General features: G+C 50.7%; 1 protein-coding gene across 2 annotated transcripts; it reads left to right on the top strand.

Moving 5' to 3' along the window:
• Nucleotides 1-1,957: 1,957 nt before the first annotated feature.
• TICAM2 (toll like receptor adaptor molecule 2) lies at nucleotides 1,958-24,747 on the top strand. 2 transcript variants are annotated; one of them, XR_005456597.1, is made up of 3 exons: nucleotides 1,958-2,045; nucleotides 19,372-19,493; nucleotides 22,414-23,185. XR_005456597.1 is itself a non-coding variant. In XM_038769614.1 (3 exons), the coding sequence occupies exon 3, from the start codon at nucleotides 23,270-23,272 to the stop codon at nucleotides 24,002-24,004; it is 735 nt and encodes a 244-aa protein (XP_038625542.1). In that variant the 5' UTR covers nucleotides 1,958-2,045; nucleotides 19,372-19,493; nucleotides 23,211-23,269; the 3' UTR covers nucleotides 24,005-24,747. The 2 variants fall into 2 exon arrangements, 1 of the variants encoding a protein (XP_038625542.1); XM_038769614.1 differs by lacking the exon at nucleotides 22,414-23,185 and adding an exon at nucleotides 23,211-24,747.
• The last annotated feature ends 1,410 nt before the right edge of the window (nucleotides 24,748-26,157 follow it).

Raw genomic sequence — 26,157 nt, forward strand, 5'->3', positions numbered from 1 at the left:
CAGAGGGGAAGGAACCAGTGGAGAGTGAGCGGTTGAAGATGGAAGTTAAGGAGGGGAGAAGGGATGGAGCGAGAGATTTCATGAGATGAGAGGGAATGGGGTCAGAAGCACAGGTGGCTGGAGTAGCACTTGAGAGGAGGGAGGAGCGCTCCTCTGAGGATACTGCTGGGAAGGATGGGAGAGTAGCAGAGAGTGTTGAGAGTCGGGGGGTTGGAGAAGGGGGGGATGTGACTTTGGGGAGGTCGGACCTGATGGATTTAATTTTGTCAATGAAGTAGGAGGCCAGATCGTTGAGGGTGAGGGAAGGAGGAGGGGAGGAACCGGGGGCCTGAGAAGGGAGTTGAATGTACGGAAGAGCTGGCGGGGGTGATGGGCATGGGTGTCAATAAGGGAGGAGAAATCGTTTTGTCTGGCAGAGGAGAGGGCTGAGTTAAGGCAGGAAAGGATGAACTTGAAGTGAACGAGGTTGGCATGGGGTTTAGACTTTCGCCAGCAGCGTTTGGCAGCTCGAGTATAAGAGCGAAGGAGGCGGACGGTGGCAGTGATCCAGGGCTGGGGGTTAGTGGTGCGAGAGCAGCGAAGGGAAAGGGGAGCGAGGGAGTCTAGCTGAGTAGAAAGGGGAGAGTTGAGAGCAGTAATCTGATCATCAAGACCTCGTTCTTGCCTGTCCCGCCATCGACCCCCGGCCCACGTCATCCCCCGGGCCTGGAATGCCCTTCCTCTGCCCATCCACCAAGCTAGCTCTCTTCCTCCCTTCAAGGCCCTACTGAGAGCTCACCTCCTCCAGGAGGCCTTCCCAGACTGAGCCCCTTCCTTCCTCTCCCCCTCGTCCCGCTCTCCATCCCCCCATCTTACCTCCTTCCCTTCCCCACAGCACCTGTATATATGTATATATGTTTGTACATATTTATTACTCTATTTATTTATTTTACTTGTGCATATTTATTCTATTTATTTTATTTTGTTAATATGTTTTGTTTTGTTGTCTGTCTCCCCCTTCTAGACTGTGAGCCCATTGTTGGGTAGGGACTGTCTCTATATGTTGCCAACTTGGACTTCCCAAGCGCTTAGTCCAGTGCTCTGCACAGAGTAAGCGCTCAATAAATACGATTGATTGATTGATTTGGTTTTGTTCTCTGTCTCCCCCTTCTTAGACTGTGAGCCCACTGATGGGTAGGGACTGTCTCTATATGTTGCCAACTTGTACTTCCCAAGCGCTTAGTACAGTGCTCAGCACACAGTAAGCGCTCAATAAATACGATTGATTGATTGATTGATTTGGTTTTGTTCTCTGTCTCCCCCTTTTTAGACTGTGAGCCCACTGTTGGGTGGGGACTGTCTCTATATGTTGCCAACTTGTACTTCCCAAGCGCTTAGTACAGTGCTCTGCACACAGTAAGCGCTCAATAAATACGATTGATTGATTTGGTTTTGTTCTCTGTCTCCCCCTTTTTAGACTGTGAGCCCACTGTTGGGTAGGGACCGCCTCTGCATGTTGCCAACTTGGACTTCCCAGGCGCTTAGTCCAATCAATCAATCAATCGTATTTATTGAGCGCTTACTAGGTGCAGAGCACTGGACTAAGCGCTTGGGAAGTACAAATTGGCAACATACAGAGACAGTCCCTACCCAACAGTGGGCTCACAGTCTAAAAGGGGGAGACAGAGAACAAAACCAAACATACTAACAAAATCAAATAAATAGGATAGATATGTACAAGTAAAATAAATAAATAAATAGAGTAATAAATATGTACAAATATATATATAGTCCAGTGCTCTGCACACAGTAAGCGCTCAATCAATACGATTGATGATGATTGAGAAATACGATGGAATGAATGAATGAAGGGAGATGGGCGTGGCTCTGGCAGGGGTCAAGGGGAAGAAGATGGCGGGCGGACGGGGGCGCATGCGCGGGCGCATGCGCACAGCGCTCCAGCCAGCTACTTGGCTTGGCGGCGGCGGTTGCGGCCTTCCATTTTACCAGAAGCCTTCGCAGGACGCGGGACTTTGCCTCGCCCTCAGGCCCCAGGGTGGGAGGAGGTTAGTGGACGATCAGCAAAGGCTGATAACAAATTTCCCTTTTTGTTGATTTTACAGATTCGCCATCTTTTCTTGAAGAGGGGAGGGAGCTGGCCGCCCGGGCGCCATGTCGTCGTAAAGTTCACTGGGGGCGGGGGACATCTTGGGGTTGAAAGGACAAGCTGGGGGGAAAGGGACGCTGAGGGGAAAAAAAAAGATTTTCTCGCCGACTCCGTTTTAAAGTCCGTGGCTCAGGGCTTGGGAGGTCCTGGGTTCGAGTCCCGCCCCCTGACTGCTGTGTGACCTTGAGCAGGTCGCTTCCCTTCTCCGGGCCTCAGTTCCCGCATCTGGAAAATGGGGGTGAAGACTGGGAGCCCCCCCCGTGGGACAAGCTGATCACCTTATAATAGTAATGGCATTTATTAAGCGCTTACTATGTGCAAAGCACTGTTCTAAGCGCTGGGGAGGTTACAAGGTGATCAGGTTGTCCCACGGTTTTAATCCCCCCTTTTACAGATGAGGGAACTGAGGCGCAGAGAAGTGAAGTGACTTGCCCAAAGTCGCACAGCTGACAATTGGCAGAGTGGGATTTGAACTCATGACCTCTGACTCCAAAGCCCAAGCTCTTCCCACTGAGCCGTGCTGCTTCTCTAATAATGGCTTTTGTTAAGCGCTTACTATGTGCTAAGCGCTGGGGGACTCAGTCTTAATCCCAATTTTACAGCTGAGGGGACTGAGGCTCAGAGAATAATAATAATAGTAATGATGGCATTTGTTAAGCGCTTACTATGTGCTAAGCGCTGGGGGACCCTCAGTCTTAATCCCCATTTTACAGATGAGGGGACTGAGGCTCAGAATAATAATAATAATGATGATGGCATTTGTTAAGCGCTTACTGTGTGCTAAGCGCTGGGGGACTCTCAGTCTTAATCCCCATTTTACAGATGAGGGGACTGAGGCTCAGAGAATAATAATAATAATAATGATGATGGCATTTGTTAAGCGCTTACTATGTGCTAAGCGCTGGGGGACTCTCAGTCTTAATCCCCACTTTACAGATGAGGGGACTGAGGCTCAGAGACTAATAATAATAGTAATGATGGCATTTGTTAAGCGCTTACTATATGCTAAGCGCTGGGGGAACCCTCGGTCTTAATCCCCATTTTGCAGCTGAGGGGACTGAGGCTCAGAGAATAATAATAAATAATGATGATGGCATTTGTTAAGCGCTTACTATGTGCTGAGCGCTGGGGGACTCTCAGTCTTAATCCCCATTTTACAGATGAGGGGACTGAGGCTCAGCATAATAATAATAATAATGATGGCATTTGCTAAGCGCTTACTATGTGCTAAGTGCTGGGGGACTCTCAGTCTTAATCCCCATTTTACAGTTGAGGGGACTGAGGCTCAAAGAATAATAATGATGATGATGGCATTTGTTAAGCGCTTACTATGTGCAAAGCACTGTTCTAAGCGCTGGGGAAGATACAAGGTGATCAGGTTGTTCCACGTGGGGCTCTGTCTTAATCCCCATTTTACAGATGAGGTAACTGAGGCTCAGAGATTAATAATAGTAATGGCATTTGTTAAGCGCTTACTATGTGCAAAGCACTGTTCTAAGCGCTGGGGAAGATACAAGGTGATCAGGTTATTCCACGTGGGGCTCTCAGTCTCAATCCCCATTTTACAGATGAGGTGACTGGGGCTCAGAGAATAATAATAATGATGGCATTTGTTAAGCGCTTACTATGTGCAAAGCACTGTTCTGAGCGCTGGGGGAGATACAGGGTGATCAGGTTGTCCCACGTGGGGCTGTCAGTCTTAATCCCCATTTTACAGATGAGGGAACTGAGGCTCAGAGAAGTGAAGTGACTTGCCCCAGGTCACGCGGAGCTGGGATTCGAACCCAGGACCTCTGACTCCAAAGCCCGGGCTCTTCCCACTGAGCCACGCTGCTTCTCTAACCTTGTAATCTCCCCAGCGCTTAGGACAGTGCTTTGCCCATAGTAAGCGCTTAATAAATGTCATTATTATTATTATTATTATATATAATATATACCTGTATATATGTTTGTACATATTTATTGCTCTATTTATTTATTTATTTATTTTACTTGTGCATATCTATTCTATTTATTTTATTTTGTTAGTATGTTTGGTTTTGTTCTCTGTCTCCCCCTTTTAGACTGTGATCCCACTGTTGGGTAGGGACTGTCTCTATATGTTGCCAGTTTGTACTTCCCAAGCGCTTAGTACAGTGCTCTGCACATAGTAAGCGCTCAATAAATACGATCGATGATGATGATGATGATGATGATTAGAAGGGCAATGAAAAATGGAGTCGGTCCGGCCAAGCCCCTCCCGGAAGCTTGGGGGCCGAGACGGGCCATGGAACGGTGCTCTGCACATAGTAAGCGCTTAACAGATGCCATTATTATTATTATTATTATTATTATTATTATTATTATTATTTTATACGAGAATGTTGAGGCCTCTATTTCAGACTGAGGCTGTTCTGGCTTCTCAGCCAGGGCGGGTGAATTCTGAATTATGCTTGTGGAGCGGTGAGTCCGGTGGCTCGGTTTGTGGTTTGTCTTTTAAATTCCTACGTGTCCTCAAGCAGATTCCTTTTAGGGTAGAGGCCGGTCTTCAATCGGGGTTAACCGTCTTCTGGGAATGCAGGACGAAAACCTGCTAAGCGCTTAGTACAGCGCTCTGCACCACAGTAAGCGCTCAATAAATACGACTGATTGATTGAAAACCAGGCTCAGAACTAGCTTCCCCTCCTGAGTCAGGTTTATATCCAATTTTGGTAGAAGATTGATCGCCTGCGGGATTAAGACTGTGAGCCCACTGTTGGGTAGGGACTGTCTCTGTATGTTGCCAATTTGTACTTCCCAAGCGCTTAGTACAGTGCTCTGCACGTAGTAAGCGCTCAATAAATGCGATTGATGATGATGATGATGAGAAAGGGGGGAAATATTGTCAAGGGATCATAGATTGAACCGTTACACGGCTTTTGTTTCCCAACTCCTGCTCTTGGCTCAAAAAGGTTCGGTTTTGACATTAAAACGAGCGTAGGACTGATGGGAGGCTCTCTTTGGGTCCAGCGCTTAGTACAGCGCCTGGCACATAGTAAGCGCTTAACAAATACCGTAATTACTGTTATTATTATTATTTGGGGCTGAGCGTTTGAAGGTGGAGCTATTGCAGCCATGGCAGGACTTATAAACAAGGGTCAGGGTAGTAATAATAATAATAATGGCATTTATTAAGCGCTTACTCTGTGCAAAGCACTGTTCTAAGCACTGGGGAGATTACAAGGCAATCGGGGTGTCCCACGTGGGGGCTCACAGTCTTAATCCCCATTTTCCAGATGAGGTAACTGAGGCCCAGAGAAGTGAAGGGACTTGCCCAAAGTTACACAGCTGACAGTTGGCGGAGCCGGGATTAGTAATGATAATTGTGGTATTTGTGGTATTTGTTAAATGCCTACTATGTGGCAAGGAGACGATGCAGTCAGATTCATTCATTCAATCGTATTTCTTGAGCGCTGACTGTGTGCAGAGCACTGTACTAAGCGCTTGGGAAGTCCACGTTGGCAACATATAGAGACGGTCCCTACCCACCAGCGGGCTCAGAGTCTAGAAGATCAGATTCAGTCCCTGTCCCCCCAGTAAGTAGGAGGGAGGACAGGTATTGAATTTATACCTCAGTCATATTTATTGAGCGCTTCAGGTGTGCAGAGCACTGTACTAAGCGCTTGGAAAGTACAATTCGGTAACAGGTGGAGACAATCCCTCCTCAGCAATGGGCTCACAGTCTAGAAGGGGGAGGCAGACAACGAAACAAGTAGACAGGCATCAGTGGCCCCCAAATAGAGATGGAATTATCCGTATATACAGACACCATTAATAAAATAAATAGAATAATATGTACAGACGTCCGCAAGTGTGGTAGAGCGGAGGGAGGGAGTCGGGGAGATGGGGAGGAGGAGGAGCAGAGGAGAAGGGGGCCTCAGTCTGGGAAGGCCTCTTGGAGGAGGTGAACCCTCAGTAAGGCTTTGAAGGGGGGAAGAGAGCTTGTTTGGATGCCTCTACCGTTAAGTCACTGTGCGGCCTTGGGCAAGCACCATGCCGGTTCCAAGGTAGTGTGGTGAATTTGCCTTGGCGGCGAAGCCAGGTTATCCTGATGTCCCACCCTGACGGTCACCTCCCTGCCCCTCTCCGATGACCAGATAATAATAATAATGTCGGTATTTGTTAAGCGCTTACTATGTGCAAAGCACCGTTCTAAGCGCCGGGGAGGATACAAGGCAATCAGGTTGGCCCACATGGGGCTCACGGTCTTAATCCCCATTTTCCAGATGAGGGAACTGAGGCACGGAGAAGTCAAGTGGCTTGCCCAAAGTCACACAGCTAAGTGGCGGAGCTGGGATTTGAACCCACGACCACTGGCTCCCAAGCCCGGGCTCTTTCCACTGGGCCACGCTGCTTCTCTATATTCAGTCGTGTTTATTGAGCGCTGACTGTGTGCAGAGCACTGTACTAAGCGCTTGGGAAGTCCAAGTTGGCAACGTATAGAGACGGTCCCTACCCAACAGTGGGCTCACGGTCTAGAGAAGCAGCGTGGCTCAGTGGAAAGAGCCCGGGCTTGGGAGTCAGAGGTCACGGGTTCGAATTCCGGCTCTGCCACATGTCTGCTGCGCGACCTTGGGGAAAGTCACTTCACTTCTCTGAGCCTTAGTTACCTCATCTGTAAAATGGGGATTAAGACGGTGAGCCCCACATGGGACAACCTGATCACTTTGTATCCCCCCCAGCGCTTAGAACAATGCTTTGCACGTAGTAAGCGCTTAACGAACGCCAGCATTATTATTATTATTATTATTACATGCCCTGCTCTCCCTCTGCTCCCTCCACCGGCCCCCACGGCTCTGTAACTTTGTTTCCCCGCGGCTCCTCTGCGGCCCTGAGCCTATCCCCTCTCCCTTTCCCTGTTAATCCTTCTCTTCCCACCCCGTCGGGCTGGTTCCGCACCGCGTCTGGCTCCATCCGGTACCGCTTTTTGATTTTTAAAATCGCTCTGTTGCTGCTGGCCCTCTCCCTGACGGACAGCCTCTACCTCCCGTGGCTACCAGAGCCCCGGGGACCAGGCCGAACTGGGGGCAGACTGGGGCTGTGGGAAGGGGGCGGAGGGAGGACAGTCGCCGGCCGGGCCGGGTGATGGACGTTGGAGTGGGACGCCATGGCAAGTTTGGCATCACCAGAAAGGCAAATTCACCACGATAACCCCCTCGTCGTCTTTGTGGGAAAGCTCCGGCTCTGGAGCCCCTCTCAGAAGTCTTCAGTTTATTTTGAGATTGAGTCTGTCTACACTAGGTCTGTTTTTTGGCGAGAGAGATACTGAAATTTCACGTTCAGCAAAATTGTGGCTGTAGATGAACTAGTTTTAAAAACGTGTGGATTTTATCTGATAACATCTTCTCAACCGGGCGACTGGAGAAAGACGAATATGGCCTACATATTAGGGCCTTTCCTGGCAGTGGAATTCCTGCTGTCTTAAATTCCTGTAATAAGCAATTGGGCTAGGAACTGAAAGTGAAACTAACTGCCCCTGGAATTTCACACCGGCTAAAATAACTTCAAAAATTTTCATAAATTTCCTACAAAAGTAACTTACGTAACAGAAAGTTCTCATTTTTTCTGTCTGACTTTAAAGGACAATGAAGAGCAAACACAAGAGTACAACAGAAGCCAGACATGTGCCCTGCCCTTAAGGAGCTTTCAATCTGAGAGAGACAGAAGTAATTTATTAATAGTGGGAACGGGAAGGAAGACAAGGATATATCATGGAGTAGCACAGATGTATCTGGATGAAATAGCTGAATAAGTAAATAATTGAAGCTGGAATGACTTTTCCTCTGAATTCCGTCAGCAGGTGTCATCTGTTCCCAGTGGTTTGATTTCCTCTAGTTTATCAGTTTGGTTTAAAACATTCTCCGTGGTCACTCAGTGCCTCTGACCTGTCTGTTAGAAAATTCAGTCCGGGTATGGGAATCTTTAATACCCTTGTTAATAAAGCTCAAACGAAGGAATTGTGCTTCTCTGCTATCTCCTTTTCAGCTCATCTTTTACTCCTTGATCCGTTGATTCCTTAGTTGGCTTCAGAGGTAGTTGAAAAGTCTTCCAACTCCCACCTAATTTCTTGTTTGCCTCTGACCTTGCCACTCACTCTCTGAACTTTCCCGTCCTTACTCAGGTGAACTTTCAAACAGCTAGCTGGCCCTTTCCCTCCGATGCCCTCTTTTTCCTTGCTGGTTATCCATGCGAGGTTTTTGTTAAGCCACCCGTTTTTTCGTTGCTTTTCAACTGTTGTTTTTTGGCACCCGTGCTGGTGTTCTTAACAGCCTCTAATCTGGTTTTTAGTTAGCCGCGTATTACGGTCCCTTTCAGCTTCCTCCTAACTCAGGTCTCCGTTTTCTCGTACTCCGCCTTCATCGTTTTGCTCCTTCTGGAGTCCCTCGATGCCGGAGTCTCCTGTCAGTTTTCAGGTGGTCTTTCATCACTCCTGTTTGGTTGTGACACCGGGCCCCCTCGGGCCAGCTTGAAAAGTTGACGGTTCCAGCTGTCGGATGCTGAGATGTGGTGCCGGACCTGGAATGAAAATGCAAAAAGGTTTGGAGCCATAGAGGAGGCCAGTCCCGCCCCAAAATGGCTCATATGTCACCGTCGCACATTATACCACACGCCCGGTGTAACACGTGTGATGTCTCCTGCATCTCTCTAGTCACCATAGTCAAGCACTCTTTTGACTTCTCTCCCACCTCCCTCCCAGGACCTGTGTGAATCTCGGTCTCGTTGTTTTCCGCGCGCAGCGACTCGGGGGCCTGGCGGGTAGAACCGGGAATGTTTCGGAGAGCGCCGGCCTGGTTGTCCTCCGGGACCGGCCTATTTCCCTTCCTGGGTCACTGGCACCAGCACGTATCGCAACCACCGGCTCCTCCATTGGCCCCCCCAGCAGCTCATCATCTCCAGTGTTTCCTGAGGTCTCTTTCCTTTCCGTCTGAGGCAACTCACCGTGCAGTTCTCCTGGATGTCACAAATCCTGCCGTCTCTGCGCCTCACGATCGAGCCCGCTGGATTGTAAGCTCTTTGAGATCGGGGATTGGGCCTGCCCTTTCCACATTTCCTCGCCCGGGCGCTTAGTTCAGTGCTCTGCGCTTCGTAAGTCGGATTGAGGGGGTCGCCCGCCACCTCCGCCCACTTCCGCGTGCGCTGAGGGAAGCCGCGCCCTTGGGTCAGAGGGCTTAGCGACCATCGCTGTGAGCCCGTTGTTGGGTAGGGACCGTCTCTATATGTTGCCAAGTTGTACTTCCCAAGTGCTTAGTACAGTGCTCTGTACACAGTAAGCGCTCAATAAATACCACTGAATGAATGAATCACCGGAAGGAGAAGGTTTTCCGATTTCAGCGCTTTCTCAGCATACCGAGACCCACCGTGGGGGAGATGGAGGCCGCTCTACAGTAGCTCTGAAGGCCTCACCAGGAAACGTCTCCTTACTCTCCACTTTTCATTCATTCATTCATTCATTCAATCGTATTTATTGAGCGCTTACTGTGTGCAGAGCACTGTACTAAGCGCTTGGGAAGTGCAAGTCGGCAACATATAGAGACGGTCCCTACCCAACAGCGGGCTCACAGTCTAGAAGGGGGAGACACTTCTCCAGTTCAGCTCAGCCTGCCCGCAGGGAAGCCCAGTTCTTTGAGGGCCGAGGGCTACTTGCAGAGGAAACGCACCCAAGGGGTCCGTTTAGACACCGCGGTCCATCTCGGAGGGGACCCCGGGGTGACTTCCGTTGCCCATCCACTCCTTGTCCCTGGGTCCAGGGGGTGTTTCGGGAGGTCGGGGGACGGCGGACGTCCTCTTCGGCAAGCGTCCCTGCCATCTTCCCCCCCCGATCTAGGGAGGGTGTGGTGTCGCTGCGTGCGGCTGGGGAGTTCCTCAAAATCCTCGAAAAGGGGAAATCTAGGAGATGGAACTCGGATATGTGGGAAATGTTGCGTCCCCCCAGCCCCCAGCAGTAGCAGCTGTGGGTGCTGATGTTTCGTCTCGCCTGCGGGAGAGAGGAGCTGACGGAGGGCGGTCGGTAGGGCTCTTCCAGGGCCTGTACCCACGGGAGGCCCGAGGGGCAGATGGAGCAAAGTCAGCAGTATCTTTGGCTCCCTTTTAGTCCCCTGTCCCCACAAGTGCCCTCCCTTTCCGGGTAGGGATCGTCTCTGTATGTTGCCGACTAGTCCAGTGCTCTGCACACAGTAAGCGCTCAATAAATAGGACTGAATGAATGAGCGAATGCCCAACCTGCCCCCGCCCCACGGCTCAGCATCCTAAAAGTGGAGGGGAGGGTGCCCGAGGAGCCGGGGGTGGGATCTTCCCACTGCTGAGAGTTTCGCCCCCACCGTGGGGTGCGGTCGCCCCATCACCCCGATCCACCGCCCCCGTGGCGTCCACACGCCGATCGGAAGTGGAAGTGAGCCCGTTCTAGACTGTGAGCCCGCTGTTGGGCAGGGACCGTCTCTATATGTTGCCAGCTTGTACTTCCCAAGCGCTTAGTACAGTGCTCCGCACACAGTAAGCGCTCAGTAAATACGATTGAATGAAATGGAACCCAAAGGCGACTCTAGACTGTAAGCTCATTGTGGGCAGGGAACGGGCCTACCAGCTCCGTTATATTGGACTGTCCTCAGCGCTTAGTACGGTTCTCTGCACACAGTATGTGCTCCATGAATACCAGTGATTAATTGATCGATGGAGCAGCTCCAAGGGGTCTTGAAATAGAGGTAGCGAGGAAAATGTGGTTATCATCATCATCATCAATTGTATTTATTGAGCGCTTACTATGTGCAAAGCACTGTACTAAGTGCTTGGGAAGTACAAATTGGCAACACATAGAGACAGTCCCTACCCAACAGTGGGCTCACAGTCTAAAAGGGGGAGACAGAGAACAAAACCAAACATACTAGCAAAATAAAATAAATAGAATAGATATGTACAAATAAAATAAATAAATAAATAAATAGAGTAATAAATATGTACAAACATATATACAGGCACGTAGTTTAAAATTCCAAAATGGTGAAAAGTCTCCTTGGGCCCATATCAGCCATTTCCCACAGGAAAGTGAAATGACAGCAAGGACATCTCCCTTCCCATCCAGGAATCAGTGTCTCTTGACATCCATCCTTTTTTGGGTTCCCGCGATTCAGATTTTTTTTTTTTTGGGGTTGTCTTTTTAGTTTGCATCCATTGCATTGCTACTTTAGGGTGAGAAGTTAGTCTACTGGACCTTTTTTATTATATCTGTCTCACCCAAATAAATGCTGTTTGATTTTTGAAAAGTAAAATGCCAGAAGAGATTGCGCCGAAATAAAATTTAAATGCAACCCTCTATCTGCTCCTTACCGGCCTCACCCCTTAAGAGGACAAGTCTCTTACTTTAAAAGTCTCTTACTTTAACGTGTTTTTCTGGGTTGCAAATGAACAATCAGTTATAAAATCGTTGTATTCTAGTCAGTGTGGCCTTGTGGGACTTAATGACCGATCGGTATTGAATGAACTCATTATCTTTTTCAGAAGTTGCTTTAGTACTGCAAAATTTCCAATGGAGGGAAGACGGTCAGTGCGACTATATTTAAAAATGAGATAGAGTGGGAAAGTAGGAATCGGAATGGGAGAATGGTTATATTCACAAGGAAAAAGGTTTATTGTGCACCGTTTCTCATTGGGGGAAGGTGCGTATTCTACGTTGGACATTTGAAAACAATTTTCAATAATTTTCTACAAAAATATTATGTAAAATAATTGTATTTATGCATATGTCACAAGGTGGTGCTGCTTATTGAACAAAATTGTCCCAGACCATCATGGCTTATTTAAAAATAATTGACTATCAGTATTTATAATGAGAAAGATTTCAAAGGGTGTAATTGCAAAATGTCACTTTTGGTCATTTTGAGACCCAGACCCAAATTTAATTAATTTCTTATTCTAATCCCCTTGTGAAGTCTGTACGGTTATGAGCGTTTTCATTATGAGGCCTCGGATTGACGTTGGACTTCTCCTCCTATTAAAAAGCAATCTGTTCATTAACCTGATTAAGCTAGCGATTCCGGTGACACCGTTAACATGTTCGTTCTACATTTCCCTGAGTACGTTTAACGTTTTATACCATCCGGTCTTTTGGGACAGGGTCTTGAGATTAGGTGGCCGGTAGCGTCAGCCGAGAGTGTTTGTAAGAGTCTTCATAGCTTCATCTTGATGAATTTATTTTGTACTTTCTTTTTAATCTTAGAAAAGACAGTCAGCAACCCATTTAAACCAGTGTACTTGGACAGAGCTTTCAGGAATTGGGTTTCAAACTAAGACTAATCTCCAAATGGAGAGTTAGTGATTGATTCTAAAATTCAAGAAAATCCACCTAACCCAGCCAATTTACAGAATCATCCCCTACCTACAACCTACTTTCTCCTCTATTGCCCTTTCTCGCATCCACAATTTTTTTTTCGGTTGCCAGGCCATCGCGCTCTCCCAAACTCTGATGCTTCAGAATGGAAAAATAATTTTACCCAGCAAAGTATACCAAAAAATGATTAGTGATCATTTAATGCGTGATCAATCTTGATATTTTTTAAGCAATAAAAAGGGACATGTTAAAGTTTACCCAGGCAGTGACTTTTGAGTAGTGTGCGTAAGGAGCTTGAGGCGCATCCCTTTATTTCCCATCAAAATAATAGTTCATTATCGTACTTATTGAGCGCTTACTGTGTACAGAGCACTGTACTAAGTGCTTGGGAAGTACAATTCAGCAATAGAGACCTTCCTCACGACAAACCAACTGTCTTAAGAATACAACTGTTGGTAGGAGAGAGGGAATACTGAACTTTACCTGCAAGGACACTTTTTATTGCATTTCTGGACCTTAATTGGTTTTGATCTCTTGAGCCATCCCGGAAGGATCCTTTTTATATATATATTTTTTTAAACGTAGTAGTAGTAAGCATGAGAAGCGGCGTGGCTCAGTGGAAAGAGCCCGGGCTTTGGAGTCAGAGGTCACGGGTTCAAATCCCGGCTCTGCCAATTGCCAGCTGTGTGACTTTGGGCAAGTCACGTAACTTCTCTGTGCCTCAGTTCCCTCATCTGTAAAATGGGGATTAAGACTGTGAGCCCCCCGTGGGACAACCTGATCACCTTGTAACCTCCCCAGCGCTTTAGTAAGCGCTTAATAAATGCTGCTATTATTATTATTATTATGTACTGTGTGCAGTACGCTGTACAAAACTCTGGGAAATAATACACAGGTGCACAGGTGAGAACTTCCCTTGGGGAACTCACAGTCTAAAACCCTGATAGACGCAATGGAAATTGGACTCTGAAATTGTTCCAAAGAGTATTCTGTTCAGTGGATTTTAGACCGATAATTTTGGTTTGCTCTTGGCTGAATAACGTACCGTTACTGAGCTCTTCTCACCTTTTGAAAGGTGAATCACATTGCTCTGCACATAGTAAGCGCTCAGTAAATACCACTGATTGATTAGTAGGAGTAGCACTAGAGGAGTGGAAGAGGAGCCAGCGAACAAAACTGCGAAGGAGAGGAGAGAGGTAGGAGTAGAACCAGTTTGTTACTCTCAGTGGAAAGAGCCCGGGCTTTGGAGTCGGAGGTCATGGGTTCAAATTCCGGCTCTGCCAGTTGTCAGCTGGGTGACTTTGGGCAAGTCACTTCATCATCATCATCAATCGTATTTATTGAGCGCTTACTGTGTGTAGAGCACTGTACTAAGCGCTTGGGAAGTACAAATTGGCAACACATAGAGACAGTCCCTACCCAACAGTGGGCTCACAGTCTAAAACGGGGAGACAGAGAACAAAACCAAACATACCAACAAAATAAAATAAATAGGATAGATATGTACAAGTAAAATAAATAAATAAATAGAGTAATAAATATGTACAACCATATATACATATATACAGGTGCTGTGGGGAAGGGAAGGAGGTAAGATGGGGGGATGGAGAGGGGGGCGAGGGGGAGAGGAAAGAAGGGGCTCAGTCTGGGAAGGCCTCCTGGAGGAGGTGAGCTCTCAGCAGGGCCTTGAAGGGAGGAAGAGAGCTAGCTTGGCGGATGGGCAGAGGGAGGGCATTCCAGGCCCGGGGGAGGACGTGGGCCGGGGGTCGATGGCGGGACAGGCGAGAGCGAGGCCTAACGGTGAGGAGATTAGCGGCAGAGGAGCGGAGGGTGCGGGCTGGGCTGGAGAAGGAGAGAAGGGAGGAGAGGTAGGAGGGGGCGAGGTGATGGACAGCCTTGAAGCCCAGGGTGAGGAGTTTCTGCCTGATGCGCAGATTGATTGGTAGCCACTGGAGGTTTTTGAGGAGGGGAGTAATATGCCCAGAGTGTTTCTGGACAAAGATAAACCGGGCAGCAGCATGAAGTATGGTTTGAAGTGGAGAGAGACACGAGGATGGGAGATCAGAGAGAAGGCTGGTGCAGTAGTCCAGACGGGATAGGATGAGAGCTTGAATGAGCAGGGTAGCGGTTTGGATGGAGAGGAAAGGGCGGATCTTGGCAATGTTGCGGAGCTGAGACCGGCAGGTTTTGGTGACGGCTTGGATGTGAGGGGTGAATGAGAGAGCGGGGTCGAGGATGACACCAAGGTTGCGGGCTTGTGAGACGGGAAGGATGGTAGTGCCGTCAACAGAGATGGGAAAGTCAGGGAGAGGACAAGGTTTGGGAGGGAAGACAAGGAGCTCAGTCTTCGACATGTTGAGCTTTAGGTGGCGGGCAGACATCCAGACGGAGATGTCCTGAAGGCAGGAGGAGATGCGAGCCTGGAGGGAGGGGGAGAGAGCAGGGGCAGAGATGTAGATCTGGGTGTCATCAGCGTAGAGATGATAGTTGAAGCCGTGGGAGCGAATGAGGTCACCAAGGGAGTGGGTGTAGATTGAGAACAGAAGGGGACCGAGCACTGAACCTTGGGGAACCCCCACAGTAAGGGGATGGGAGGGGGAGGAGGAGCCTGCAAAAGAGACTGAGAAAGAACGACCAGAGAGATAAGAGGAGAACCAGGAGAGGACGGAGTCTGCGAAGCCAAGGTCAGATAGCGTGTTGAGGAGAAGGGGGTGGTCCACAGTGTCAAAGGCAGCTGAGAGGTTGAGGAGGATTAGGACAGACTTCACTTCTCTGGGCCTCAGTTACCTCATCTGTAAAAAGGGGATTAAGACTGTGAGCCCCCCCGGGACAACCTGATCACCTTGTAACCTCGCCAGCGCGTAGAACAGTGCTCTGCATATAGTAAGCGCTTAATAAATACCATTATTATTATTATTATTATTATATTTATGGTATTAGCCATTAAAATAATCAATCAGTGGCATTTATTGGGGGCTTACTGTGGGCACTTACTAAGCACTTGGGTACAGAATTGGGGGACGCATTCCCTGCCCACAATAAGCTCACAGCCTAGAGGGGGAGAAATCACTTCCAGACACGCGTGTGAGGTTGGGGTGACTATCAAGTGCTTCCAGAGCGCATAGGTAAGATAGGAGAGGGAGTAGGAGAAAAGAGGACTTGGCGGGGATGTGATTTTAATTGAGGCTTTGAAGGTGGGGAGAGTGGTGGTCTGTCGCCCAATCAATCGTATTGAGCGCTTATTGTGTGCAGAGCACTGTACTAAGCGCTTCGGAAGTACAAGTTGGTGCCCAAGAAGCGGGAGGGAACTCCAGGCTAGAGGGAAGATAATAATAATAATGTTGGTATCTGTTAAGTGTTTACTATGTGCTGAGCGCCGGGGGGATGCAGGGTAATCAAGGTTGTCCCACGGGGGGGCTCACAGTCTTCATCCCCATTTTCCAGATGAGGGAACCGAGGCCCAGAGGAGTGAAGTGCCTCGCCCAAAGTCACACAGCTGACAGGTGGCGGAGCCGGGATTAGAACCCACGGCCTCCGACTCCCGAGCCCGGGCTCTTTCCCGAGATGTGGGCGAGGGGTCGGCGGCGAGAATGCACGTGCCAGCTCTGTTGTAGCAATCCTCTCCAAGTGTCTAGTACAGTGCCCTGCACACAGTAAGCCCCCGATAAATACCGTTGATTGTCAAGCACTGTTCTCAAAGCTGCGGAAGAGCCGCGTGAAATCCCGCGGGATGCAGGCCCTGTCCCTCGTGGGGCTCCCAGTCTACGGAGGAAGAGCAAGTATTGAATCGCCATTATACGGAGGATTAACCTGTTGCTCAGAGATGTTAAACGACTTAATAATAATAACCGTGGCATCTGTTCGGCGCTTACTCTGTGCCGAGCACTGGACTAAGCCCAGCGGATACAAGCGAATCAGGTTGGACACAGTCCCTGTCCCCCGGGGGGGGGGGGGGGGGGGGCTCACCGTCTCGATCCCCATTTTGCAGATGAGGGAACTGAGGCCCAGAGAAGTTAAGGGCCGTGCCCAAGGTCACACAGCAGACACGTGAAGCAGCGTGGCTCAGTGGGAAGAGCCCGAGGTCATGGGTTCAAACCCCGGCTCCGCCAGTTGTGTGACTTCGGGCGAGTCACTTCACTTCTCTGGGCCTCGGTTCCCTCATCTGGAAAATGGGGATGAAGACTGTGAGCCCCTCGTGGGACAACCTGCTTACCTTGTATCTACCCCAGCGCTTAGAACGGTGCCTTGCACATAGTAAGCGCTTAACAAATACCAACGTTGTTATTATTATTCTCTGGGCCTCAGTGACCTTCTAGACCGTGAGCCCACTGTTGGGTAGGGGCCGTCTCTATATGTTGCCAACTCATACTTCCCAGGCGCTTAGTACAGTGCTCCGCACACAGTGAGCGCTCAATAAATGATTGAATGAATCTGGAAAATGGGGATGAAGACTGTGAGCCCCCCCATGGGACAACCTCATCAGCGCTTAGAACAGTGCTTTGCACATAGTAAGCGCTTAACAAATGCCATCCTGATTATTATCATCACGTGGCGGAGCCGGGATTCGAACCCCCGACCTTCCGACTCCCAAGTGGAAGTGCCCTTTCCACTACGCCATGCTGCCCCGCAGGCAAGCGGTAGAGGCAGGATTAGAACCCAGGTCCTCAGACCCGGTGGCTCTTTCCACTAGGCCACGCTGCTTTGCAGTGAGTTCTCTGAGAGCGGAAGGGGCATCTGCATCTGGGTAATGGCGGGGTGATGGCTTCGTCACCCGGAACGGAGGTGATTTGTGTGTTTACGGAATTTTTTTTCCCCCTCCCGTTCTCGTAGAGCTAAACTTAACCGTCTGTAAAATGGGGATTCCTCTGTACAAGAGGGATGGTGATGGCGTTTATTAAGCGCTTACTACGTGCAAAGCACTGTTCTAAGCGCTGGGGAGGTTACAGGGTGATCGCGTTGTCCCGTGCCTGTTTTTATTTTTTAACGGTATTTGTCAAGCACTGTCCTAGATGCAAGCTAATCAAGCTCATTCATTCATTCAGTCGTATTTATTGAGCACCTTCTGTGTGCGGAGCACTGGACTGAGCACTCGGGAAGCACAAGTTGGCAACGGTCCCCGTCCCACGTGGGGCTCGCTGTCTTGATCCTCGTTTGGCAGATGAGGTGACTGAGGCACAGAGAAGCGAAGGGACTCGCCATGAGTCACACAGCAGACGGGTGACGGAGCTGGGATTAGAACCCGGCTCCTTCTGATTTCCAGGTCCGCGGGCCACGCTTCCTTTCTATTTAGATTGTGAGCCCCCTGTGCCACAGGGATGGCGTCTGATCGGGTTATCTCGTGTCAACCCTGGCGCTCAGTAAACCTGTCACATAGTAAACACCTAACAAATACTACGGTAATTATTATCACTGTTATTATTTAACAGACTGCTAGACTGTGAGCCCGCTGTTGGGTAGGGACCGTCTCTGTACGTTGCCAACTTGTCCTTCCCAAGCGCTTAGTACAGTGCTGTGCACACAGTAAGCGCTCACTAAATACGATTGAATAAATGAATGAATGAAAAGAAAGATTCTCCCGGGACCTAAACTGAACCCTCTATAACTGAACCTTGCTATAAAACCAAGACAAGATCCCTCCCGCGTCATTTTTAGCTCTAGGAAATAAAGGGCGTCTGAACTTGCAACTTAGGGAACTGCAGTGCTCCTTCAATTCTGAGCACTCAAGGAGGTAAATCACTGGGCGGAGCATTGAAAATCCAAAGCGACGCTTCTCCGCCTGGAAGGGGGAAAAGAAAAAACCCCGCAAAACATGGCTTTCGTGCCCCGGACCGTGGCCGCCGTTGATTTTTTTAGAGTCCTTTTGGACAGCTGCAGAACGCGACTGGATTTCCCCAGCAGCCAAATGGAGCCATCACCCGATCTAAATTCGGCCGCAATCAAGCTCTGAGGCGTTGGACTTGGCTTTTAACTCGAGAGGTAGTTTTGGTTGTGTGATCGCACGTCCGCGTGGGAGGCGGCAGGGCCTAGCGGAAAGAGCCCGGGCTTGGGATCCGGAGGACCTGGGGTCTAATCCCGGCTCCGCTACTTGTCCGCGGCGTGACCTTGAGCAAGTCATTCCACTTCCTTAGGCCCCTCCATTGGTAAAATGGAGATGAAGACCGTGAGCCCCACGTGGGACGTGGACCCCGCACTCCCCGATTAGCTCGTATCTGCCCCAGTGCTTAGGGTGGGGCCTGGCACGTGGTAAACGCTAAGCAAGAACAATAGTAAGCGCTTAAAAAATAACGTCCAAATTGGCTGCGTGTCGGAGAATCCGGATCCGCGCGTCACTCTCCGTGGCATTGGACGTCTGAAGAGGATGGCGACGATGAAAGCGGGGGCCGCAGTAATGTGGCGGGAACATTTTCGTCACTTCCGAACATTTGAGTAGCTCCAAGTGAGCGCACCTCGGTCAGGAGAGTAGTAGCGTATAGTCCCTTTACAAAATGGTGTTAGTCGTGCTCACAGACACGGCTGGCCGAGCGGTGTAGGTGATCGAGTCGCCTGGGGCCTCACCGGGCAGAGGTGGAGGACCGGAGGCTCCTCGAGGGCAGAGGTCGGGTCTGCCGGCTCCATCGGAGTTGGGACGGTGGTCGGCGCACAGTAAGCACTCGATAAATGCCGTCGACTGACTTGGAGGTACCCGACCACCCTCTCCCCGAACTCCTGGGGCTTGGAAGCGGTGCCTCTGCTGCCAGGGGTCCGGGAGGGGGGCTCGCCACAGCTCTGGACCAAGAGGGTGGTCGGGGGGCTCCCGGGAGAAGTGCGCTAGGCTTCGGAGTCTCCCGCCAAATGTCCCGTCTGACATCACCGCGCGCGTAACGTAGTGGGCGTCTGTCGTTTCCAGATCGGCGGCGGGGTGTCCGGGATCCGGGAGTGCCGACGGTGGCCGTCCTACCTTGAGCCCGCGGGCCGCCGCGCCGAAGCCCTCTACCCTCTGCGGGAACGGAGGCCCGGCCCCGGGAGCGGGTGAGTAATAGTTACGGTGTCTATCAAGCGCCCGCCGAGTCCAGTGGTGGACCGTACTGAACGCTTGGAGACGTACGTCGGAGAGCAGAGGCACGGTCCCCGCCCGCGACGCGCGTGCAGTCTAATGGCGAGACGGACGTAAAAATGTTTGCGCCTAGAATGAATAGTCGACTGTAGGATGGGAAGAAATATCATCATCAATTGTATTTATTGAGCACTTACTATGTGCAGAGCACTGTACTAAGCACTTAGCACTGTACTAAGCGCTTAGCACTAGAGCTGGCTGGCAGGTTAAGACTTGGGGTGATGGGATTTAGTTGAGGAAGACTTGTTGGAAGAGGTGGGATTTTAGATACTGGGAGAGACGGGAGCGAAGCAGAGTTAGGATTAGCTTGGGAGAGGAGCAGACAGAGTAATAATAATAGTAATGATGATGGCATTTATTAAGCGCTTACTGTGTGCAAAGCACTGTTCTAAGCACTGAGGAGGTTACAAGGTGAGGACTTGAGTAGAGGATATGTCTTTCGTTGCGTTGTAGTCTGCCCAGCGCTTAAGGCAGCGCCGTGCACACAGTAAGCACTCAGTAAATGCGATTGATACTGGATCATCGTCAGGGGTATTTATTGAGCACTTACTATGTGCAGCGCGCTGTACTGAGCGCTTGAGAGAGTTCAGTGCAACAGATCTGACAGACGGGTCCCCTGCCCACAACGGACCAACAGTTTAGGGGATGGGGGAGTGTTCATTCATTCATTCAGTCATTCAATCGTATTTATTGAGCGCTTACTGTGTGCAGAGCACTGTACTAAGCGCTTGGGAAGTACAAGTCGGCAACAGAGAGACAGTCCCTACCCAACAGCGGGCTCACAGTCTAGAAGGGGGAGACAGGCAACAAAACAGAACATATTAACAAAATAAATAGAATAAATATGTACAAGTAAAATAGAGTAATAAATAATTCATTCATTCAATTGTATTTATTGAGCGCTTACTGTGTGCAGAGCAATGTACTAAGCGATTGGGAAGTCCAAGTCGGCAACAGATAGAGACGGTCCCTGCCCAACAGCGGGCTCACAGTCTAGGACGGGGAGACAGGCGACAAAACAAAACATATTAACAAAATAAATATGTACAAGTAAAATAGAGTAATAAATATTCATTCAATTGTATTTATTGAGCGCTTACTGTGTGCAGAGCAGTGTACTAAGCGCTTGAGAAATCCAAGTCGGCGACAGATAGAGATGATCCCTACCCAACAGCGGGCTCACAGTCTAGGAGGGGGAGACAGGCGACAAAACAAAACGTATTAACAAAATAAAATAAATAGAATAAATATGTACAAGTAAAATAAATAGTAATAAATATTCACTCATTCAGTCGTATTTATTGAGCGCTTACTGTGTGCAGAGCACTGTACTAAGCGCTTGGGAAGTCCAAGTTGTCAACAGAGACGGTCCCTACCCAACTGTGAGTCTAGAACGGGGAGACAGACAACAAAACAAAACATATAAATCAAATAAAAATAAATAGAATAAATATGTACAAGTAAAATAAAGTAATAAATATGTACAAACATATATAAATATATTCATTCATTCAATCGTATTTATTGAGCGCTTACTATTCTAGACTGTGAGCCCGCTGTTGGGTAGGGACCGTCTCTATATGTTGCCAACTTGGACTTCCCAAGCGCTTCGTACCGTGCTCTGCACACAGTAAGCGCTCAATACGATTGAATGAATGAATATATGTATGTATGTTTGTACTTATTTACCACTCTATTTCACTTGTACATATTTATTCTGTTTGTTTTATTTGGTTTTGTTGTCTGTCGTGGAGAGCCTCGAAGCCGATTGCTCGATGAGGGAATAGTGGAGGTTTTGAGGAACGGAGAGAGATGCGCCGAGTAGCCCTTGGGGAAGATGAGCCGCGCGACGGCTTATAAACCTAGATTGGAAGGGGAAGAGTCTCGAGGCAGGGAGACCAGCGAGGAGGCTGTTAACAGTCTGTGACCGGAGCTCGGAGCAATGTGGTAAGGAGCAGCGTCCGTCGAGCACTTCACTTTGTGCGGAACGCTAGCCCGAGCTGCCCGCCGCCGCGAGCGGGAAACCTGCGGCGACGTTTCCGGGAGCCGGAAAAGCTCTGGCGGTTTGTATTTTTTTGATGGCCGAAGTGTCGTTATTGTCTGGAACTTGTTTCCATTTTCTCTGGGTCTGTCAGCCCCCTTCGGGACGGGGGACTCTGTTTTAATTGTGCATCTTGAATTATGCCCCGGCGCTGCCGGAGCGGAGCGACGTTAGGTCCAAAGTAAGTGCTTCGTAAATGAGATGATGATGATGAGGAATGAGCCTATTATAGCCAGTCCGGAGCACGCGCATAGCAAACCTTTAATAAATACCGTTGAAAATAAGGAAGCAATCCTCTTTCCCCTCCTTTTTTGACGATTACAAGTGATATTATGGAGGAGTACAGAGAACCAGAGCACTCTAAGGTTCTGGACGGGGGAGCGCGGTCGGGGGGACGCACGTCGTCTGGGATCACGACGCCTGGGGAGGCAGAATATAGGCCACGTGAACCCAGAGAGGGAGGTTTAGGCAGTGGGCAAGAAAGTGGGCGGCTTGGGAGAGCGAACGCTTGGGTTTGCGTGCCAGGATCTGTGTTCACCTGCCGTGCTCTATTTCTTCACCAACTGGAGGGGTCCGAATGCCAAAGAGGAGGATAAGCAGCCTATTCCGATCCCTGTCTCGATAGAAAGCGGAAGAGATCGGGGGTCTCCCTCTCCTTCCCCTGGAAACGTCACCGTGGACGTAGCAATATCTCAGCCGTCGCAGTAGGTCGCCCAGGAGTCACAGTCACCAGATTCACGTAGAATAGCCTTTTTAATTAGTCGATTTCATCCTTTTTTCTGCTCTTAACTTAGGGTAAAGGAGGTGGAAAGACCGAGTGGACACAGGCTGCTATTTTGTGGCAGTGATTCAGTTGGGGAGAGCAACTCCTGTTCTGCGCTCCAAGATTTCATCCCGAGGCAGGCTATCTTCTTTAGGGAGAAACAGTACGGTTTCTTCAGATCTGAGAGTTCCACCGCCAGAGACACACACAGACATAAACGCACGCTTCCCGTGGGAATTCTTGCCGCTCTCCCCCAACAGCGCGTTCCACGTTTCCTCCCTGAGGCTTCCCAGATCCGAAGCTAACCCCGGAGGAACCGCTCATTTGACAGTCCGGGTGGTCAGCGTTTCACGCTGAGCCGTTTTAGAGCTCGCGTCGTTCCTCTCGAGGGCATCTCGTGGAGTGCCGTCCTGCCCGAACTCCGCCGTGCGGATCGGTCCACCCGTCGTTAGCGGAACGCTGATTCCTCTTCGCGGAGTGGGATAGCGAGAAGGCGTTTCCTTGCTGGAATGAAAGTCGGTCCCTTCCTTTTAACGTCACGAACGGACAGTCGGCCCGGCGCGCGGTCCGTTAAACTCCGGGTGCGTCACGTGAGATCAGGCCGAGCCCGTTAAAGACTCTCTGTCAGCTTAATCTGACGTGCCTGTGAATTGGCCTTGTGGCCTTCTCAAAATGAAAAGCTTCCCTGGATCTGTCCCGTCGGTTTGTCTATTTAAAGACGGGCCTGATCCCGGCTGCCGGCTCTGGCCCTCTCGGGGTGAACGGAGCCTTCGTTCTTTGGTTGTGATGATCGTTCTCGCATTCACGGCTGTGATCTTCTTCTTTTAGGATGAGAAGAGAGGCGGGGAGTTGAATGAAGTTATCCCTCTTCTGCCTTGCAAATTATTATGGGTATCTGGAATTCAAAACCAGATCCCCGCCCTCTTTCCCTCAGAAGAGGAAGCGATTACCTCGTAGACGCAAGTCGGAGAGGCCGCGGACCAAGTGCCCGGAAACTAGAAGCCCTGTCCCGCCTCGGTCGAGAGGGCCCGGGCGGTGACGGCGTGGAGGAACTGAAGGGAGAAGGTGAGGACGTTCGGGAGGCGGAGCTGGAGGAGGAAGAGACTGAGGAGATGGTGCGGGTGGCCGGCCTCGAAGAGGCAGGGGAGGTGTTCTACAAATTCGTGATCCTCCATGCCGAAGACGACGTAGATGAAGCCCTTAGAGTCCAGCAGCTGCTGCAGGATGAGTTTCGTATCCGGCCCGGGATCATCTTCGCCGAAATGCCGTGCGGCAGGCACCACCTGCAGAATTTAGACGACGCCGTAAATGGGTCCGCGTGGACCATTGTGTTGTTGACGGAGAACTTTGTATCCGAAGCCTGGTGCCAGTTCCAGTTCTATACGTCCCTCGTGAACTCCGTGAACCGGCAGCATAAGTACAACTCCGTAATACCGGTGAGGCCCCTGAACAACCCTCTCCCGAGGCAGAAGACTCCGTTTGCCCTCCGGACCATCAATGCCCTGGAAGAAGGAAGCCGCGCCTTCCCCGCCCAAGTAGAGAAAATTTTCCAGGAGTCGGTGTATAGGAAACAGGAGGCCATTTGGAGAGATACAAAGAATACGGGGAAGTGGACAGGCTAGAAGACAAAGGGCCCTCGCGTGGCTGGATTGAACTTCGAAGAAACCCATAAAATGAGGCTCTCTTCTCCGTACCCCGTCCCGCCGAGGGGGAAAAAAATGGAAATGACTGAGATATGCGCACTGTTCTGAGGTCACCCCCGGAAGAGGGTCAGGGGTGGCCATAAGAAGTCTCGGGTGTGACGGTCCTTCCGGTCACAAGCCCGACGCGCCGATGGCGTCTTGAGAGACGAGCGTCCTTAGAGTCGCACCGAGCGCCTTTCGTCTCTCGGTTTAAGACCGTACGAGACGGCGCTCCGCTGTTCGGAACCGCCCTTTGGCCAGCCCTGAATCGCCCCTTGGGTTCAGTGCGGTGACCCGGGGCGTCTGCCGGCTGAGTCTGGAAGCAGAGCTCGGAAGGGCTCTCGGCAGCCTTCCTCTTGAAAGGAAATCCGGGGGCAGACGGCTCGGACGGAGCGGCCGGTCCGCCTCGGGCGAGCCCGTTGGCGACGCACGCGCCTGGTTTTCGGTCACGGGTCCGTAGCTGCTCGCAGTAAGGGGGAGGTGGTGAACTGGAGCCCTCCAGGGAAGAGTTCCCAACTGCCGACGGTCTCGAAGGTCCGTTCCCGGGCGTGTTGGGAGCGTGAGGAAACGAGAAACCCCTTACCGGAAGTGGAAAGAGGGTAGAACGGTTTGAGGGAGGTGGATGGAGCCATTTTCCCCGGTGGATCGCACCCACCTGCAGACGTGTTAAGAACAATAAAATTTTGCGTGTGTGTGAACCCTCCTCTTTTCCTCTCTCCTTCCTCGAGCGCCTCTCGGAGTCCGTTGGCCCCTCTTCCAAAGTCTCCAGGTAATCTTTCGAGACGAGGAGGTCCCGACCCTCTGATCAGTTAGGAAGAATGCCACCTTCCACGCTGGTTTTATTCAACAGGGGGCCGGGGAAGTCCAACGGAGATTTCCGTTAGCTCGTCGGTACCCACCACGTGGGGACGGCCCTCGGCGCATCCCTTCGCCACGCCTAGAAACACAAACCGAGCACGTGCCCTGCTGGTGGCGAGTTCTCTTCCTCTCCTCCCCGGGACCCTCGAGTCCTCCTTAAACCCACATCCCATATCGGCTTCTCAGCTGAGCGAGAGCCAGTAGCGACATTTACTGGTCCTGTAAGCAAAGGACTGCTCGCCCCAGTCGGGCGCCGGGTCAGAAACGGCGCCCTACGATCTTTTCGTGGGTACCGAGAGGGAGGGCTTTGTTTCCGATCACCCGCCCCGAGGACGACATCTCACCGTCCGGATCCGCATCCCTCGGTGCTACGCACGACGCTTTTCTTTCCGAGGGAGTTACTGTGTTTGTAAGGCAGACTGGGGGCGACAGGATGGGAGCGGGAGCTTTTCCTGTTAATTGAAGCAGCGGGGCCAGAGGGACCCGGGTTCCCCTCGTCTGCTGTGGGATCTTGGTCAAGCCGCTTTGCTTCTCTGGGTCTCGGTGTCCTCATCTGTAGATTGGGGATTGACTGAGCCCCGTGTGGGCCGGGGACTGTGTCCAACGCGATTAGCTTAGGACAATGTGTGACGCGGTAAGCACTAAAATACCATCGTCACTATCGATCTCGCCCGGTAACTAAGCCGACGCCGATGAGGCTCTACGGGCAGGCCCGTCTCGTGGGGCCGATTGGCGATCTCTGGAACCGCTGAAGCGGAAAATGCGACTCAAGCCGCTTAGAGGATCACCTGCTGGGGATCGCTTTAGATACCGGAAAGGCAACTCAACCGTTCGGTCTCCGGGGGGGTCCCGAAGGGTCCCAGACTCTCTCAGAACGAGCCCAGCTGCTTTAGTAGGGAGCTTTGGGCAGAGCCTGGATCCCTTGTAGGTGAAAAAGGGACTTGGTAGGCTCAGCTGTTGCGTCTCAAACCTCCGCGAGCCAGGATGGATTTAGGGTACCCCAAGGTGTAGCCTCAGCTGTTGCATCTCAAACCACCACCGGCAAGGGTGGATTTAGGGTACCCCAAAGTTCGTAAACCCTGGCGTGCCCCTTAGCGACTCCTACCACGCTATCTAGGTGGTCTCCCCTGCCATTTAGCGTCACCTCCGCGGTGGCAGTCCGTTTCTCTCCAAGCCCCCCCGTTCTGCCAGGGACCGGGCAAGCCTCAATACGGCGAGTCTCCCAAGCGTCTCGG

Source organism: Tachyglossus aculeatus, chromosome X4 (assembly GCF_015852505.1).
Source record: "Tachyglossus aculeatus isolate mTacAcu1 chromosome X4, mTacAcu1.pri, whole genome shotgun sequence".
Taxonomy (NCBI): domain Eukaryota; kingdom Metazoa; phylum Chordata; class Mammalia; order Monotremata; family Tachyglossidae; genus Tachyglossus; species Tachyglossus aculeatus.

What these genes read in the sequence shown, in the direction of transcription:
- TICAM2 (XM_038769614.1), top strand. Translation starts at nt 23,270, where the DNA reads ATGGGTATCTGGAATTCAAAACCAGATCCCCGCCCTCTTTCCCTCAGA.